General features: G+C 40.6%; 1 protein-coding gene across 2 annotated transcripts; it reads left to right on the top strand.

The window, feature by feature from the left end:
• On the top strand, positions 1-17,926 carry ZNF410 (zinc finger protein 410). Of its 2 annotated transcripts, XM_066551222.1 has the most exons (10): positions 7-32; positions 1,210-1,419; positions 10,128-10,263; positions 10,554-10,787; positions 11,074-11,265; positions 12,110-12,269; positions 12,588-12,769; positions 15,432-15,521; positions 16,629-16,754; positions 17,303-17,926. In XM_066551222.1, exons 2-10 carry the CDS (start codon positions 1,387-1,389, stop codon positions 17,485-17,487), a joined length of 1,338 nt encoding a protein of 445 aa, XP_066407319.1. In that variant the 5' UTR covers positions 7-32; positions 1,210-1,386; the 3' UTR covers positions 17,488-17,926. The 2 variants fall into 2 exon arrangements, with proteins under 2 accessions (XP_066407321.1, XP_066407319.1); XM_066551224.1 differs by lacking the exon at positions 1,210-1,419 and having other exon boundaries at positions 1-32.
• The last annotated feature ends 300 nt before the right edge of the window (positions 17,927-18,226 follow it).

Genomic DNA, 18,226 nt, shown 5'->3' on the forward strand with positions numbered 1-18,226 from the left:
GGGCTCGTCACGTCCGGGCGGCGGAGATGCCGGTAAGGCGGGTGCTGGGGGTGGTCCGGCCGCTCCTGCGGGACTTGCCGACCCCCGAGGGGTGCGGGAGCCCAGCGAGCCGCGGGGCGCGGGGGGACGCCCCGGCCCTCCTGTTCTTCCTGTCCCCGCTGCCGGGGCCGCCCCTCACGGCTGCGGCCGGACCCCCGCCCTGGGGCGGGTGGCACCTGCCCCGCCGGGCCTCGGCGCTCCGCCCTGCCCCCGTTCCTCCCCGGGCCTCCGCAGGGCTCCTCCCGGCCGGGGCGTGGGCAGCCGGGCCAGGCAGCGCTGGCTCTGGTGCCCGTGGGTCGCTCGGGGCCCGCCCTGCCGGGCACGGGCTGGCAGGGGCAGCGGGCGGCCGCGGGGGTAGCGCCGGGCCCGCTGCGAGCGTAGGGCTGACTTACTCTGCGCTCGCTCGCTGTGTGCGGTGTCTTGCCCCTCCACGGCAAGTGAAGCTCCGTGCTGCAGTGCTGCTGTCAGGAGTGTGAGAGGGAGGCTTTTAGGTTCTCTTTTTAGCTGATCCAGTATTCTCGTTACTTTTTAACATAGTCGATAGACTGGTAGTTGTGTTGGAAAGGGGAAAAAACTGTATGTAGTTCACATTTTTCTCCCATCAGCAGTGTGTGAGTGTTTTCCTGGCAGGCAAGAAAAGCTTGTTCTCATGTTCCCCTTTTAGCACAAGCATCATATGTGTATTTGTGAAATAAGTTCTATTTATCTGGGCTCACCAAGAAATTAAATTTCTGATTCCGTGAAATATCTCGACTGACAGGAAGAACTGATGTTTCCTGCTGACAGGTTGTTTGTATATGGCTCCCTTTTATCAATAATTTGGGTAATTCCATTGTGTTGTGGACTGGGAATTCAGCTTCCTCATATCTTGCATACTTTATGTGATTTGCAGTTGATCCCATAAGTTTCCAGAACAAACAAGGCAATTATCCATTAAAAATTAGTGATTGCAAAGAAAATGTGGTAAATAACATCTTAACACCGTGAAATTAATTTTTAAAGGCTATTTTCTTGATTCAGTGAAAATAGAAATCCAGGAACCTCAGTTAATGAGTTTTACCAATACCTCAAAGTATATTTTACAGTTGCATCAACACATGTTCACTTCTTTTTGCTTTGCTCTTGTTTTTCAGTTCCTCTTTCTTTATGTTTCCTTTTTTGTTGTTTTAGGTTAAATTAATTATTTCCGCAGCAGAGCTTCTTGCAGAAGGACCACCACACTGGTTTGCACTTAGGAAAATATGAAAATAAGCAGGGAGTGTTGTTCTCTCTGAACTAAAAAAAAAAAATTTAAAAAAAAATCTGTGCCTTGCTGAGAACAGCTGCAGGAGTTGGACACTTGAATCAATGTTATCGGATGAGTTAGAATCCAAACCTGAGGTGAGCAATTATGAACTGAGTTTGGTTCCCAGGAATGTTTGTGGGCAACACTTAGAGTCAATGAGTTTACTCAGATTGCTGCTTACATACTAATTTTCCAAGTGTTTTCAGTGACATCTTCTAATGCTTCCATGCTTTGATTTAAATGGTAAAAAATTAGAAAATATTGCAAGTTTTTTTCACCTCCTTTCAAGTATCAGCCAATATTCTTGCCTGTTCTCAGGTTACATTTTTTTCTACTATTACAGCATTCTTTTGTTATGAGAATAAAATAAATTAACGAATTGACTATTTCTTTCCTTCAAACCAAATTGGCTCTACTTGGTTTTGGACAATCTGAATTATTCTATCAGCATCAGCCAGTCCTGTTCTTCAGAGTACTCCTGTTGCCATTCAGCAGTTGGCAGAAGTGGTAGGCAGCAGCACACGGGGGATCCCGGCTGCTCGGTGTGAGGCTGCTGGACTGTTCCAGGTTCAGCTGGGCATGAATTGCAGGGACATTTGTGCATAAACAGCTGGCCACAATCAGGTAAAGCATGAACATACAGATTATGACATGTGCAGGAAAAGCATGAACAGCCACGGTTTGCTGGTGGGTTATAGCTGCACCCTCATCACTCGACTCTTGTGCATACTCACATTCACATCTCTGCCAGGCCTATAGTCCTTCTGCCCAGAGCCAGGGCTTTTAAGCCAGTTTCTGGCTGGAATAGTTTTTGGTTTTTTTTCCAGACTGTGGGAGCCTCCTACTTGCATTAGTCAACTAGAAGCTCACTAGCAGTGGACTCACTTGTGGGTAGAATATTTAGGAATGTCTTTAGTAATTAGGTAGGAGGGGCTGCAGTGATCAGTCACAGCAAACATATGTTTGGAGTCTCTTCTCTCCCCCCTACCCCTGGTTCTTAATTTATCTACCTTGATTCCTCCTTTGATCTTCCCCCTAAATATAGCATAATAAGCTTAATACATCCTGATGTCTTTGTGGTATTGGATAGTAAGTTTGGTCTCTCATATGAGACCCATTCTGATAAGCCACAATAGCATTTCTTCTTACCAGTTAAAATTTCTGGTTGAACCTTTACAAGATGTCTCTCTGGCAGTGACTCACTAATCAGTTGCTGAGGAGTTCCGGGTTTTGTTACTCTTACCTTTAATGTGCTAGATACAAGTGTTTGCAATTTGTTACATTCAACACCACCACCACCACCTCCTGCCTCTCCTATTTCTTGCCCTTTTTTCAGGTTGAACGGCCATTAGCTGGCTCGCTGTGCTAGAGATCCCCACTTAAAGATGCAGGGGTTTTATCACTTGGTGTTCTTGCTTTTCCTGGTTCTCAGCTTTACCTCTGCAGATGGCTGAAGTCCTAGAGCAGAGGATATGGTACAGCTATGAAATACTTTTTGGGGAAGTTTGCAAGACATAATTGAATGGTTTTTGTTGAGTCTTCTGAACAAAAGTCTTGAGTTTCTATCCCTATGAACTATGCAGCATGTATCTTAAACTGGTACTCTAAAAAGAATGATGATTACATGCTGGTAATTCATTACAGCTCATGTGATATGTTAAGGCATTTGTTTCTAACAGAGCAGCCAAAGCCCTTCCAATTACACAGTTCAGGAAAAGTAGCTGCAAATTCCTAGCAACTCTGAGTAGTCTCAGCACGATCTGCAGAGTTCCTCTCTCTTGCCTTGTCACTGATATATCTCATACATTCTTTCAATTTCCTTCTGAGTTCTGAACCTTAAGGTGGGAGGACTTTGTTACTTTTGTCTGTGAATGGGTGGTTTCCCTTAGGTTATTTCTGACAGTCAAGGACCAGGACAGTTGGAATGCTCATTGCTCATTCCTCAAATAGGAGCTGTAACTGGGCCTTGTCTTTTCTCAACTTGAGTAAGGTCTTAGTTAATTAGGCCTGTTTACATAATAGTCCTATTTCCTCATGGCAGAGTTGCATTTCCTTCCCAGCAAGCCCATAATAAGAGTTAGCTGTTTATTCTCCAGAAGAAACAGGCCTGGTAAATAAAAAAAGTTACAGTGGTTGTTGCAGAGGGTATCCTTTCTGTAGATGCTGTCTTCTAAGTCATATTCCTCAATCTTGATTGAAGCTATTTTATACTAAAAATTTTGATTTATTTCCATGTATATATACCCTTTTTTTTTAGTCCTGATTATGAAACTTGGGTGTTAAGTTAGTACTATTTTCTATTGCTTTGATGTGAAACTGGTAGATATCCTTTTTACACTTTTCCCAAATAGCAGTTCAAATGTCTCTGAAAGTAAATAATGATTTTATATCCTCTAGTGAGCCATGGCACCACAATTCTTATAGCCACAGATGTTTTTTCATATACCCTACCATGTGAGAAGTATATTAATTAAGAGCTAGCTGTATTTCTGTGACATTTAGATGATAAGAATCAAAGCACTATGTCTCTATTGCATAGACTTCTTTGCTACTGGTTTTATCCCTAAAGAAGCCACCAACATACCATTAAATATTTAATGCTTGAGTAGAGGTGAATCCTCCTTTCATAAGAAGTTACAAAGTTGCTTGGAGACAATTGTATGAACAGATGGATCTGCTTTTTCCTCTGGACTCCCTGCCCCCAAAGCTATGTAACTATCATCCCTCAGGGAACTGCTAAGATTTGCATTTTGCATGCTTTAAGCCTTCGAGGTGATTTATCATATTTACACGTATTTCCAGTCACCTCCACCATACTGGTCCAGTACAGGGTTCTTTCTGCTCTTGGGGTAACTCCTAGCATAATCAAATGAATTACAACTCTGTTCTGTGAATTGAATTAGTTATTGAAAAGGGGACGAAGAGAGGTATTTTAGCCTCTCCTTTCTCTCCTCCTCAGCGCTGCACAAGGAGAGACACTTGTGATTTAATTAGTTCCCCAGAGGCTGTATGGGAGGAGGACATCCCGGTTTCTAGGTAACAAGCCTTCTGCCCTGCACACCCTTCAGCTCCAGCCCCTCCTTTCTCCTCTCTCTCCACTAAATTTTCTTTTGACCTCTCTATTTTGTTGTGGTTCACTGGTTAAATTTAGAACAGGAATGGCTTTGATTAAAGACATGGTCCCTGCTGCTCTGGCAATCTAGTCTAGCTCTCCAGCTGTCTAGTGGGAGGATAGATCTGAGGTTCTGGAGAACCTTCTTACTCTGTCCCTCCCAGCAATCCCCACTTCAGCCAAAGCAGCTGCCTGACACTTCTTGTCTTTTGAATCATCTATTATGGGACAAACTTATGACCCATCCCAGGTGGCCATGTCATCATTTGTTTCTGGTTTTGTTGGGTTGATTGGTTGTGGTTTTGGTTTGGTTTTGTTTTTGGTTTTTGGTTTTATTGTTTGTTTTTGGTGGTTTTTTTTTTGTTTGGGTTTTTGTTGTTGTTGTTTTTTGTTTTGTTTATCTGGTTTGATTTGGGGTATTTTGGATTTTATTTTGTTGTGTTTTTTGTTGTTGTTAAGGATTTCTAGTAGAAGTTCTCAATTATTTGAACAGTTTTTTGGTTGTTGTTTGTTGTGGTTTTTTTTTTCCCCTCTCAGGTCAGGGACATTATTTAAGTCTCTTGGTAACACAAGCATTCTACATTGCTTGTAGTGATAGACCCTGGCATAATCCTGTCCAACCATTTCATATTGACCAGCAGGGATAACAAGTATTTGCTTAGTGACCAGAGCCAAGAAATATTTTACATTTTTTAATACGTTCACTGTATTATTTACAGAATTTTCAGTTATGTGGCATTTCAGCTGAAGTAGTTAAAGGAGAGTATATTCAAGAAGGTGATATGGCAGAGCAAAAATAAAGTTCATCATATCAATATCATTCATTATATCATTCTATCATCATATGAACTTTGCCCTCCAAGGATTATAGATTCTCTCTGTATGATTCACATCTGTCCCATAAAGTTTCAGTCTCTTAAGGATGTCCTTTTGCAATATTAAAATTTATTTCAAATTCCAAGGGATGTCTTAGCTATAGAGTAAAGCCACCTCACACCTCTTATTGTTCCTTTGGTAATCTGTCAATATTCTGTACATTCAGTTTCCCTAACAATGCCTATTCTGGTGTCCCAAGATGACCTATCTGCTTTGTTTACTAATTCTAGCACTTTGGTCATAGTGGATCAGTCTCCTCCCTATGGAGGGATTCTACAGTGACCATCTCAGGAATATTTACAGCCCATTTGGGGCCTGTTTGTGACGCCAGATGTTATTTGGTTATGGGATCTGTCAAACTGTATCATCTAGGAGGCTCCTGCCTTCCTGGTCTTTCAGACATGAGACCACCAGAGTGTTCCCAGGTGCACACAGAAGTGCACCTGGGCCTGAACTGCAAAAATGTGCCTGTGCACACACAGACAGTACAGACATTATGGCTGTGTGGCAGGATAGGGCTTTTACCAGCACACTCAAACACAAATGGCATTCCCATGGAAAAGAAAGGCCACAAATGGCCTAATCCTGTCCCTTCTTATCAGGTAAAAAGGCTTGACATTTGCTAGCATATCACACGTGCCCTCCCTTGGCTGACATGCATGCTTGTGGTCATGCATCTGTCCACTCTTTGCCAAACCTTGAGTTCTTCCAGTATCCATCTCCAGGCCTTGGGCTTTTTAATTCAACCTCTGGCCAGGATCTTGGGTTTCCAGATGGTGTTTTTCTCTATTTCACAGGCTATGCCAAAGTGAATTTAATCAAATGAATGTACTCAGTAACCATTTAGGAGCAGAAAGCATTAGAGATGATGAGATAGACCCCAGTGGTGATGCAGAGCAGCAACCTGCAGCCTGCTAATGTGGTCAATCAGTATTGTCCCCAATCCCCTTTCTGTTCCCAATAGTTGTTTCTCACCTATGATCCCTCCATTTCTTTGCCTTTGGTCCTTCCCCTAAACATCCATAAGTTTTTCACAATCCCACAGTCTCCACTCAAGATACCTTGATATGTTTTACCCAGTCCCAGAATTTCCCCCATATCCCATAGGAAGTTTGCTCTTGCCAATGAGATATGGGTTCTGGTAACCCAAGATAGCATTGTTCCTCTTCCTTACAAAGTTTCTGGTTGAATTTTTTCAAGGTCACACTCAAGTTATTCCTGTACTGGCCTATCCACCAGTGTCCCAGGAGTTCTGGGTATTTTTACTCTCTCTTATCTGCAGTTTGCTGGAGTTTGTTAGTGTTTGTGTATCTGTGCATTTAATTTATCACCTGTCCTGTTCCTAGATTTCTATGCTGAATAGCCAATTACCAGATACCCTTATAATTTCCTATTTACTTGCAGCTACAAAACCATATTGCAAGAAGCTTAAGACAGCATGACACAATGTTTGTAATGATTTCTTTCCTGTATTCCACTTGCTGTGGTTGTTCACAAAGGTATTCAATGATTTTGAATAGGAAGGTTTAGGAAAAAATCTGACAAGATAGAACTAACATGAAAACTTTTTATTTTGTCCAAATTATTTGAGTTGATGATTGGTTTGCTTTAGTTTATATGCAGGGTTGAGGTTTTTTTATTCCACATTTTAATAATGGGCATGATTCATGTTGGTTTGTTTCCTTCTGCTTTTTTTTTTGCCCTCTCATAATTCTCTGTACTAGTTTGTCATTACTTTACAAAGCAAATTAAAAGGAATTTCTTTCTTTTGACCATCTGTTTGTGATTGCTACATTTTGCTTTTCTCTAGTGGCTTAATATTGCTATGTTGAAGTGGAGGGTTTGAAGCAAAGCTTTGTTCTTGTAGGAGGCAAGTTTCATTTAGGACTTTTTGTATAAAAATAGGCAAGTCCATAAAGTGGGTGTTTCATGGTGGTGTGAGAAGCGGTAGGGCTCATCAGTATAAAAGACAATCCAGTAATTTAAATCTTAGTGCTCACAGTTTTTAGTCTCTACTTCTTTTTTCTACTTGCCTTGCACATTATTCCTAACTTCTTTTTACTTCTCTTTCTCCTATTTTTTAATCCTTAATTAGAATGCATGGCCCTGGGTATGGGGGGGGGAGAGTGTCTCTTATTGCCTACATGTTTTTTTGACAACATAAAAATAGATTCATCTTCTTGCTAGGTCCTCTGGATACTCTAATATCTAAGATGAAACAATTCTAACCTTTCAAACTGCCATCTGGCTTGTGGCCTAGTTCAAATGGCACATTGCCATCTGAATGACTGCAGGACTTAATTTGTAGCTTCATAATTGTCAGTGATGACAGCCTGCTCCTAAGGGAGGGGTGAGCAGGGAGTCAAGGGTGATCCCAGCCCAGGCAGTGCCCTCACAGAGCAGGGCACAATACTGCAGCATCTGAGCATGGAAGGCAGAGGCAGGTGCTGGAATCCACAGCCCTCAGCCCTAGATAAGGCAAAGTGGTGAACCAGTCCAGGGTCTACCCAAAGGCCAGGTAGGAGCAGCAGAAGATGGAGCTGCAGACACAGATGCAGTAAAAATCTGAGGTTCATGCAGCAGACAGGGCTTGAGACAGGTAAACCTACAGAACAACTCAGGAAGGAAATGACTGGCCCAGGCTGAGCTTAAAAAGAGCCCCTAGGGAGACAGTGTGGGTGCAGGTCCCAGGGAGACCAATCAGGGCTCTTAAAGCTTCAGGGTTCCTACAGCAGCAGCAACTCTTTGATTAAAAGTGTTTGAGAAAGCATCAGTATTTCTAGTGTTTTTGTGAGAGGAAATGAACACAGAGAAATCAGAGCACAAAATACAATTTTGTTTGTTTTCTTTACAGTTTCTTTGATTTAACAGACTTTTTCTTGATGTAAGAGAGACTCAAAAGGCTGCTGTCTGCCACAGGAATAATTTGGAATTAGATGCCAATAGTTCTGAAAAGGAAGTACTAAGACAATCACAACATACAGAATAAGAATCAAATTATCTGTGACTGTTGGGTTTTAATCACAAATATACATTAGGAACATCAGGATTTTTTAGTCTTTTTCTTTTGACATTGATGAACTATCTCCCTGCATGGACAACTCTATCTGGGCTCTCTGTGACTGCATGTTAAAATGTGTCACAATGAGGGTAGTAGCTTTTGAATAACTATCTTGTACAATTTCCATCTAAATGCCAAAGGTAAAAATTTGCTACATACAGTTGTTTGCTAGACAGCAGCAGAATCCGCAGAATGCAGGATTTTTGTTAAGGAATTTTGTAGAGATAAGGAACTCGAGGTTAAACTTTTTAGTGTATTGTTACTGTCCATATTTCTTCATTCAGTGTTTTAAAAAAACCCTGAGAATGTGAGTATATGAGTTAATTTGTTTGACAGAAATTAAAGACAAACAAATAGGTCCTACGTGTGGGGTTTGAGCAGTATTTTCTCTGAAATGTGGAGTATGTGACTGGGTGTGTTACAACTGGCCCCCTTCTGTGCTTCTAAAGTGTAAATCCCTACAGGGGAGGGATTTGAGACAGTGTTTAAAAAAGCTCATGCAGTTCACAGAATTTGTTCAGTTTATTGCAAAAGTTAGACTGTGTTATCTCCTAACTCCCAGCAGCACTTCCTTTGTTAAATCAAAATGAATACAGGCTGAGTGCTTGTAGCTTTATCCTCAGAAACATGGGCGACACAAAGTACCTGGTTGTGTTCAAGTGTTGCTGCCTAAGGAAAACCTTCATGGATTTCTTTGGGATGTATCCCCACACTTCTCATTTCACTTGCTAACTAGGCTGGCTTGGGGTTCATTAGCATATGACACACACTAGAAATTAGTGTTTGCCACTGGAGACCCACTGGAGAGAGCAGGACCACACAGGAAGCAGGTAAGAATGGAGTTTAATAAGAAGACAGGATGGAGTGTAAGAGTTAGGCTGTGCCAGACAACTGAATTGACCAACTTCCTGCTTATGTGCAATGGGCCCCTTTTATCCTTCCCTCTCCATTTTCTTATGTTTGTTCTGCCCTGATCCATCTTGATCTTTTCCTTTTCCTGCCTTTGGCCTTTCCCTTAAACAATGCCCTATAAGTCCTGTACAAATCCCCCCAAATCTTTTGACCAGTCCCAAATTCCTCCCCAGGGAATGCATCTCAGTTTAAGTCCTGTACCTCTTTATGCAATAGTCCCCCTTGTTTTGTGTAGTATTTTGGAGAGGGTTTCTTCTGTTAATCCCCTTAGTGGGTGGGTTGGTTGTCCATCTTTCATGGTTTTAGGAGTAGTTGATTTGGATGGGTAAGGCTGTCTGTGTTCTTCCCTTTGTCATCCCAACCGTGTTTCTCTGACTGTTATCTGCTTTTGAATAGCCATATGATAGACATCTTTTTCTGATTGCTTTTTTTTAGTTTAGAAAAGGCCAGCTTTCAGTTAAGTATTTAAAGATAATGATGTAAAAAAATACCTGTACCAAAGGCTGAATGTGGAAAACATTACCTTGAAATGTTAGACCATAATAAAGTATCAAGTGGTAAAAAATTAAAAAGAAATATAGCCTACCTAGACTTACTTTGCAATGATCCAGAGCTGTTTTATTATATGTTGAATGAGAAGTTTGTAGGTATTTCAGAGATGACAAACAATTCTTTCCTTGTATTAATGTAAATTGAGAAGTTCACATTTATATCTGTGTGTATTCATGGTATTATATTCAATGTCTCCTACAAGACAGTAGGGACTACTGGATTGACTGGATTTAGTACCTTTTTAAATGATTTGTGCTGCTCTTGACCTAATCTTCAGTATGTTTTTTCAGCTGCTGGTTCAGTTTGTTCAAAATACTTCTATTCCACTGGGACAAGGACTGGTGGAGTCAGAACCAAAAGACATCACCTGTCTCTCTTTGCTTCCTGTTACTGAGACCTCAGAATGCAACAGACTCATGTTGCCAGGTAAGATCTATGTGGCAGATCTTTGTGACCCTGCCCTTCATACAACTGTCTTTACTTCACCACTTGGGCCCACTGTCTCTTGCTGATACGACATGCCAGGGATGGAGGAACAAGTCCAGCAGAGTGACTGAACTTTCTCATTTAATAGTGAAGTCTGACTAGTTAGAAACTTCCTCCTCCCTTCTCTCTCAAGTTCTGGGTTTTTTTTCTTAGAAAAATAATTTCATAGGTGTCCTTTAGTCACGGTGTATTTTTACTTTTATTTACTCTGGTTTCACTTTCCTCATTAGATGATGAAAGAGATCTCACTTCTCCAAGTCACACTAATTCTTCCAAAGATGTTTCTTCATCTGCTGTCTTGAGAAGTCTCCAGGTAAATGTAGGCCCTGATGGAGAGGAAACAAGGGCACAGAATGTACAGAAACCATCTGAACTTCTGTCAACTCCAGAAACTTCTAGTTTATTGCAAGACTTCCAGCCCAGCGACAGCACTTCATTCATTCTTCTCAACCTAACAAGAGCAGGTAATTGTCCTTCTGTTTATCATCTGGCTGGATATGTCTCAGCAGAATGCAGGAGATAGAAGTACAAATCTGTCCCTGCTGCTTATGAAGAGGAAAGATCATGAAATTTGCTGGGCATTATTGGACATTTTAGGGGCACTTAGTCATCAACATCTTTCTACAATGTAGAGGTCAGTGGAGACTTTTTCAGGGCAGCTATTTCATCCATGCTATGAGCACTGATCTCTGAGAAACAAAAGAAATTTCCCTCTGCTGCATTATTGTTTCACAAATTTGTCTTTTCTAGGGCTGGGGTCTCCCGCAGAGCACTTGGTGTTTGTTCAAGATGAAGCAGAAGATTCTGGCAATGACTTTCTCTCCCATGATAGCACAGACAGCAGTACCCCATGGTTCCTACGAGTGCAGGAATTGGCCCATGACAGTTTAATTGCTGCCACTCGGGCACAGCTCGCAAAGAATGCCAAAGCAAGCAATAATGGTAGGAGATCCACAGATTGTGGCTCAAAGTTGAATGTTCCGTACAAGACTCCTAGTTTCACATTGTCTCTTTCTCTATTTCTCTCTTGCTTTGAATCGCTTATGACATCTTCATCAGTGACAGAATTATACAGAACAATTATGCTTTTTTCTTCATTATAAATAGGCTTCTCATTTTTTCTTGGGGAATGAACTCTAGCGGAACCATCTGTTCATTGTAGCCTACTAGTTCTCCAGTACATGTAAAGAATATCTTGCTGACTGTATCTGCTTGATTTTCAACTTTCATTTTCATTTTTAAGAGCCTATTTTTAATACATACTGTGAATAATACTTTCTTTTTAGCTCCACTGAGCTTGGAGATCAGTTTTCTGGAGAATTCATAATTGGATTTAGTCGCAGGCTTCAGACTTAATTATTTTAATAAATAATTGCACGCAAATGCAATACCTCTTATTTTAGCTGAGGTGTTTTTAAAAGCAGCTTAGCTAATAGGTGAAATTGGCTGCTAGTTAAAATTGGTTGTTTGATATTGATATAGAGACCATTTTTACCATTTCTGGTGCATTGGCTTTCTATTCTTTTTGTGATAAGCCTTATCTGGTAGCAGCTGATCTGATCCAGATGGCTTGTTGGGAATAGTTTATGGACCTGGTAGGGTTTGCAAATCTGTGTCTGATCCCTGCTATAGGCTAGGCAGCAGCATGTAGGACATCCTAAACAGTTAGTAGCCAGACCCACACGTGATTTACAATCCTGTATCGTATATGATGCTGTTTTTTCTATTAAACTTGACCCATTATAGTGATCTTTTTTTTTTTTTTTGGTGGGCTTTTTTTTTCCAGGGGAAAATGTTCATCTTTGCACAGGAGATGGGCCACCAAAAGATTCAAGCCCCATTCCTCATTTATCTCGTGTGGAAAGAAAGCTGAAGTGCACAGTTGAGGGCTGTGATCGGACATTTGTATGGCCAGCTCACTTCAAGTATCATCTGAAAACACACCGGTGAGCAGAATGAAGCTATTTGTTGTTATGGCCTTGAAAAAATGCACTCTGTATTTGAGATAATGTTAGGTTTTGACATTAAGAAGCTGTGAAAGCCTGGCATTATTCATAGAAATATTAGGTCTGTTGAGTGCTTTAAGTCAATTATGCTGAAAAACTTGGATTAGATTTAGATAATTTTGCAGGTCCTTGTTATGTTTGGTTTAGAATTTTTGTATTTTAACAGGTACTCATATTTAATAAAAGAAAGAAGTCAAGTGTTCATGAAAAAATGTGTTGCAGTAGCTGGTAATGAAACAGCTTTTTGTTGCTTTGCAGTAACGACCGCTCCTTCACCTGCCCAGCAGAGGGTTGTGGGAAAAGTTTCTACGTCTTGCAGAGGCTGAAGGTGCACATGAGAACTCACAATGGTGAAAAACCCTTTGTGTGCACAGAACTGGGCTGTGGTAAACAGTTCACAACAGCTGGAAATCTGAAGAACCACCTACGAATTCACACTGGTGTGTTTTAGACCTCACCTATTTGTGATCTGCTGAGGTGGGGTCTTTCCTGAGGAATAAACCACTTCCTCCTCTGTCCTCAAACTATTGAAAGTATTACGTTGTTTACCTCTGCCCTCCATTAATGTCCCTTTTCTGTCAATTCACCTTGATCTGTAGGTCGGCCAAATCAAGTGCTAATCTCTTTTACTATCCTGTACAGTTTCACACAGGCTTTACCTTTCAAATGGTGTGTGGTGATGCTGTATTCTGCTCAGAACGTACTCTGAAGATTCCCTTCCAGTAGTGTGATGGAGGGATGGGTGTGTGAAACTAGACTGTTACCAAGGGAATAGTTAGTGAACATGACTTCTGAAATTGTGTTTTGTAAAGAGGTTATTTAAAATTCCTGAAAGGTTCAATAGCTTAGATAGTAGGGGCTGTGCTGACGTCTGCCTGACTGACTAGCTTGTGTTACCTATGCTGCTTCTAGAATGACTACATTTGGGACATATGGGGAAATGAGGAATGCAGTGGAATGAGTAGCAAAAATATAGGAGCAAAGAAAAGTAGAAAAAAGCGTTAATTAGAAGGTGTGCAAACTGCTGTTTGTGCCAATGCTATTTTGGGATGTTACTGTATACTGGAGCCTGTACACTCTCAATTCATGCTCAGCTTTTTATAGTAAATAAAATAAGAACTTTATTTCGTAGTGCTGTATTTTATACATGGTTTGTTTATGATGGCTCCTCTGGAGAATATGATCCTGCCTGTCAGTATTTTTAGAAGTTGGTATAGCAGCCAAAGTGCTTTAGGTATTTTTGTACTAGAAAGTTGTTTGAGAGAGGCACAAAAGTTACTGTTGAAATGACCAGCAATATAATAATGACCAGCAATTTAATTAATGACCTGCAAAGTTCATAGTGAATAATCTGGTGATTTTGTTTGTTTAGTTTTTTAAGCCTCAGGGTTATCGCAACACTCAAACAAATGGCCCTGTTCAGGCTTCTTGGAATATTGTTAGAGATTCCCTGATGGCCTTGCAAGCATTGTATTACAGTTGGTTAACATTTCAAAATAACCTTGACAAGTGTGAGAGAACAAGGCCTCCCTGCTAAAATGAAATTACAGATTATGTGGGTCGCCAGCAGCTGTTTGTGCCTTCTGCCTGCCTTAAACACGACCGTATGGTATGTGGTGTGTCGATGCACATAGGAAAAAGCTGCTATTTTAAAGTATGTGCAGTCTAGCTGGAACACATGGTCTGGGGGCAGATGTTGGGATGTAGTTAAAAATTGTGTATCCCAATAATAAAATTTTGAATGTGTAGTAACAGCAGCCATAGTTTTTGCAGTTTTCTTTTGCATTTACAGCTCCCAGCCAAGCTCCCAGATTAAGTTAATAGGCCCAGCTGATACATGCACAATCCTCCCTGATAAGAGAGCATTCTGCAACCAGCAGAGTAATAGCTTCTGGAGGAGTAAATAGTAGCTTTCTAAACTGCAAACGGATAAAGTGGAATCAAGAGTTTGATCAGACCAAAGGTGTTATCAAATTGCAGGTGTAAGTAGCTCCAGGGTGTCTTATAGATGGAACTGTGTGCTGTTGTTTAGGTCAATGGTAGTTTTTCCAAATTTTTAAAGATTTTTAGCAAGCCTGAAAGTACAATCAGTGTTTGAGACTCTGCTACATATTTCAGCTTTGTAACACCAATTGGAACATGCTGTGTTGATCCTTTTTGCTTACAGCTGTCAAATACTATTGTAGATAAGAGGCTAATAAATGAGGTGTTGGGAGAACAGTTCTAAAGGCAAAGTCACAGCAGAAATATCTTTAAAAACAAGTTTACTCTGAAAGAACTACATATATGTTGTACAATAAATTATTAAAATAGCTTGCTTAATCTCCTGTGGTCTTGCTATTACTCTTGTACAGGGGTCCAGTTAAAGACTTGAAATCATAGTGTTAAACATGGTATATTGAGTTCTTTAGTGGGATGTTGCAGGCAAACGTTATGTCTAGCTTTATTAAGAGAGTGTTCAAAACAGATTAATTTTATTGCACTGCATTAATGTAGTAACCTCCCAGTTTATCATAACTTAAATAAATCCAAAATAGCTGGGATATAAACTTCAGCCCATGAGAACAATTCGTGCCTTGAATTACAGTTCCTCCTCACATAGATATAAATGACTGACACATCTCTCACAGGATTTTGGCAAGTTCAGCCTGATCTGAAACAAAGTATAGAATCTGATATGAAGGGAAATACAGTTAATGGGGTTTTTGGCACTGAGAGGCAGAAAGGGAGTAGGACCCTGTGAGTGTGTGGAACAGAGAGCTGGTGGTTGAGAACTGCAAATAGAAGATACATCATAGATCAAGTAGTTTTATATTACTCTATTATTATTCATATACTTGGAAGATTATCTAGAAACAGTGCTTCAGTTTCGATGAATGATGGTCTAAGAATATTTTAAAATAATGCCTCTGTTTCCTCTGGTGAAGTGAATGCTGTAAAAGCCTTAGGAAACTTAGGAAGGATGTGCAATTTCCATGGAACTCTGATATACATAAGGCCAAATGGGAGAATGGAGTAGAGATGTCCAGGCTGTTCTCAGGGACTTGGGCAATCAGATTAAGTTGTGATCCCAAAATCTAAGAACTTACTTTTCCCTTGTAGGGGAAAAACCCTTTCTGTGTCAGGCACAGGGATGTGGTCGCTCCTTTGCTGAATACTCCAGTCTTCGGAAACATTTGGTTGTCCACTCAGGTAAGAGTCTTCATCTGATATTCTGTGATTTGTCTGAAAAAAGACCTTTATTGTAGGACTTTGATTAGATTTCCTTAGAAAAATCCTGGTTTCTACAGAACTTTTGGTCATAGTGTTTTTTGACTTCCCTTTTGTGGTGCCTGTAGCCTGTACATTTTAATTTTTTAGGTTGTATCTATTTTTAAACTGAAATTACATTCTAAAAATTTTTTCTAAAATGTCGTTAAGTTGAATATCTTTTTCATAGCTGCCATTTGGTTACTTAAAAGAGAGACTCTAGCATCTCTGTATATTAACCACAGCCATTTGAATCTGAAATCTCTTTAAATTGGGTAGGTTTTCCTTGGTAGAGTTTTCTAAATGGGTAGAGTTTTCAATTTTTTTTTCTACTACATGCTTGTAATTGGACAAAGATTTAGGTGGAAATGTATTTCACAAGTGTTTCAAAGCTTCTGCCTTCTGTTTTGATTGATCTGTCATAAATATCATCAGCACACAATGAAAATGGTATGTTTGGGGAATGGGAGATTTTATTGAGGTAATAACATTTGGGATTGAGTTCTCCATGCTCTTTCTGTCCTGTCTCCTTGGCTTCCATGCCATTGAGTCAAGAAGTATGGAGAGCATGCTTATATTGTGAAAATGATGAACTGCTCTGTAAAATGAAAATCCTTTCACAGTGACAAGTCATCATCAAGTCTCTGCTCAGTAATGTAAAGCAGATGCTGCAATTCATTGTGTGATGGCAGGAGACAGCTTCCTTGACTCTGGTCATTTTATTCTATATGTGGGACATCAAGTATTTCCATATCAATGAGTAAATGATTTGAAATAACTTGTTGCTTCTCATCAGTCTGACTTGAAGACTTTGTTACTCTTCAGACTTGAGTTATCCAACAACTGCCATTACTGATATCTAAACCTCTTCTATTCTAGAAGCTTATGGCCCTCCAGGAGATGGGAATACGTCTCATTTGGTTTTTACTGATAAATTACCACCAGTGGTATTAACAGCCATTTCAAAACTGTTATTAGTTTCCTAGTTGATGAGGTCTCTTCTCCCAGTTTGGTAATTCTTGGGATATTTCTTCCCCCTTTGACTCCAAGGAGTGAAGCCCCATCAGTGCCAAATTTGTGGGAAGACATTTTCCCAGAGTGGTAGCAGAAATGTGCATATGAGGAAACACCACTCCCGAATTGGAACAGCTGGCAGCAGGGAGCGAGAACAGCCAGGTAAAGAAGGGAGCACACTCACTCTGGGGGAAAAGTGCAGGAAAAAATTAGTGGTTGGTTGAAGAAGAGATGTTTGTCCTCATAATATGAGACCACAAGCCAGTAAGAAACAAAAGTCCTCTTGGAGATAAGGACTGTTTACCTTTCCCTTTTCTAGGACAGAAGACAAAGGTGTATTTTTGTATGGCGGTCAAGGGGCAGATATGTTTATTGTTTTCAAAATCAATGGGAATCTAGTTGGGGTTTTTTATGTGTATTTCTTCCCTTGGTTATGTTTTCTTGTTGCAAGCAGCCTGGGTTTTTACACAATGTGAATTATTTAAAGATAAAGACAATCCTGCATAAGATCCCACCATAGTAAGGTTCAAAACAATAAATATAGTATCTTCCATCCACTGGAGCACTGGCTGCCCAAAGAGTAGGAATGGATAAAGTAGGTGTCTAGGGAAGAATTCAGTACAACTTGAAATGGGGCAGGGATTGTAGCTTATATTGCAGTGTAATTGCATCATGGGAATTCTCTTTTGCCCTTTTTTTTTTCACAATAGAGTCACTGATGGGCAGCAGTTTGCTGGAAGAATCAACAGTGCATAGTAAGAATCTCATCTCCATGAACTCTCAGCCCAGCCTTGGCGTTGAGTCTCTGCACCTGCCAGACACTGAGTCAATTATTGGAGTAGAAGAGGGTGAGACCAGCTGCTCTTTTTTCCGCCCTCTTATATGTGGTGACTGAGATGGGATCCATCATTCCTCTTGAGGCTCACCATATTGCAGCGGGATGAATGAACATTGCTTTAACTGTGCACAGAGGGGTGGGTAGATAGTGGATGAATCCTAAAACTGGAGTTGGAGAAGATCTGCTGGACCAAGTTTCTCTCTTGCAAGGTTTGAAAGGTGAAGTCTGCTTAGGTGTCACTTAGCCCATGTTGTGGAACGCCATTTCAAAACTGCTTATGCAGTCCATCCCCCAAAGCCTAAAGTGTTTGTTTTGCTGGAGCACCTAGGAGCCCCAGCTAAGGACCAGGACCTCATTGTGCTAGGCACTGTTCAAATATTCAGTATCTTGAGCAACAGGCCTTCCTTCCACCCTTTACCTTCAGAGACTATATTCTAATACATCTCACTGTCGGAAGCTGACTTACTATATGAAATAAATGTACTACTTGATATCATTTGGTTACATTTCATGTGTTCTGTTCCTGCTTTTCCCAGTAATTTTTCTCCAAAATATTTTTGGTATATCAAGCTCTTTAAATGAGTCTTCCACATGGTGTTCTGAATATTTTGTTAACTTAAAGAGCCTTCATAACTGGTGTTACTGAGAATGCAGAGTTTTGCTAAGGTACTGTGTATCTGTAATAGCTTCTATGCAAAGGGAATGCCTAGAGTTTATATTGCTCCCTAGCTGAATGGAAAGGTAGTGCTGCTGCTGGTACAGGTATTGTAACCTGGAGGTTCCTGCAGAAGCTCCA

This window comes from Molothrus aeneus, chromosome 6, assembly GCF_037042795.1.
Source record: "Molothrus aeneus isolate 106 chromosome 6, BPBGC_Maene_1.0, whole genome shotgun sequence".
In the NCBI taxonomy this organism is placed as follows: Eukaryota; Metazoa; Chordata; class Aves; order Passeriformes; family Icteridae; genus Molothrus; species Molothrus aeneus.

Coding starts and splice junctions, on each gene's coding strand:
- ZNF410 (XM_066551222.1), top strand. CDS start 1,387: ATGTTATCGGATGAGTTAGAATCCAAACCTGAG. Junction 10,788..11,073: donor TCTCAACCTAACAAGAGCAG/GTAATTGTCCTT, acceptor TGTCTTTTCTAG/GGCTGGGGTCTCCCGCAGAG. Junction 15,522..16,628: donor ACATTTGGTTGTCCACTCAG/GTAAGAGTCTTC, acceptor TTTGACTCCAAG/GAGTGAAGCCCCATCAGTGC.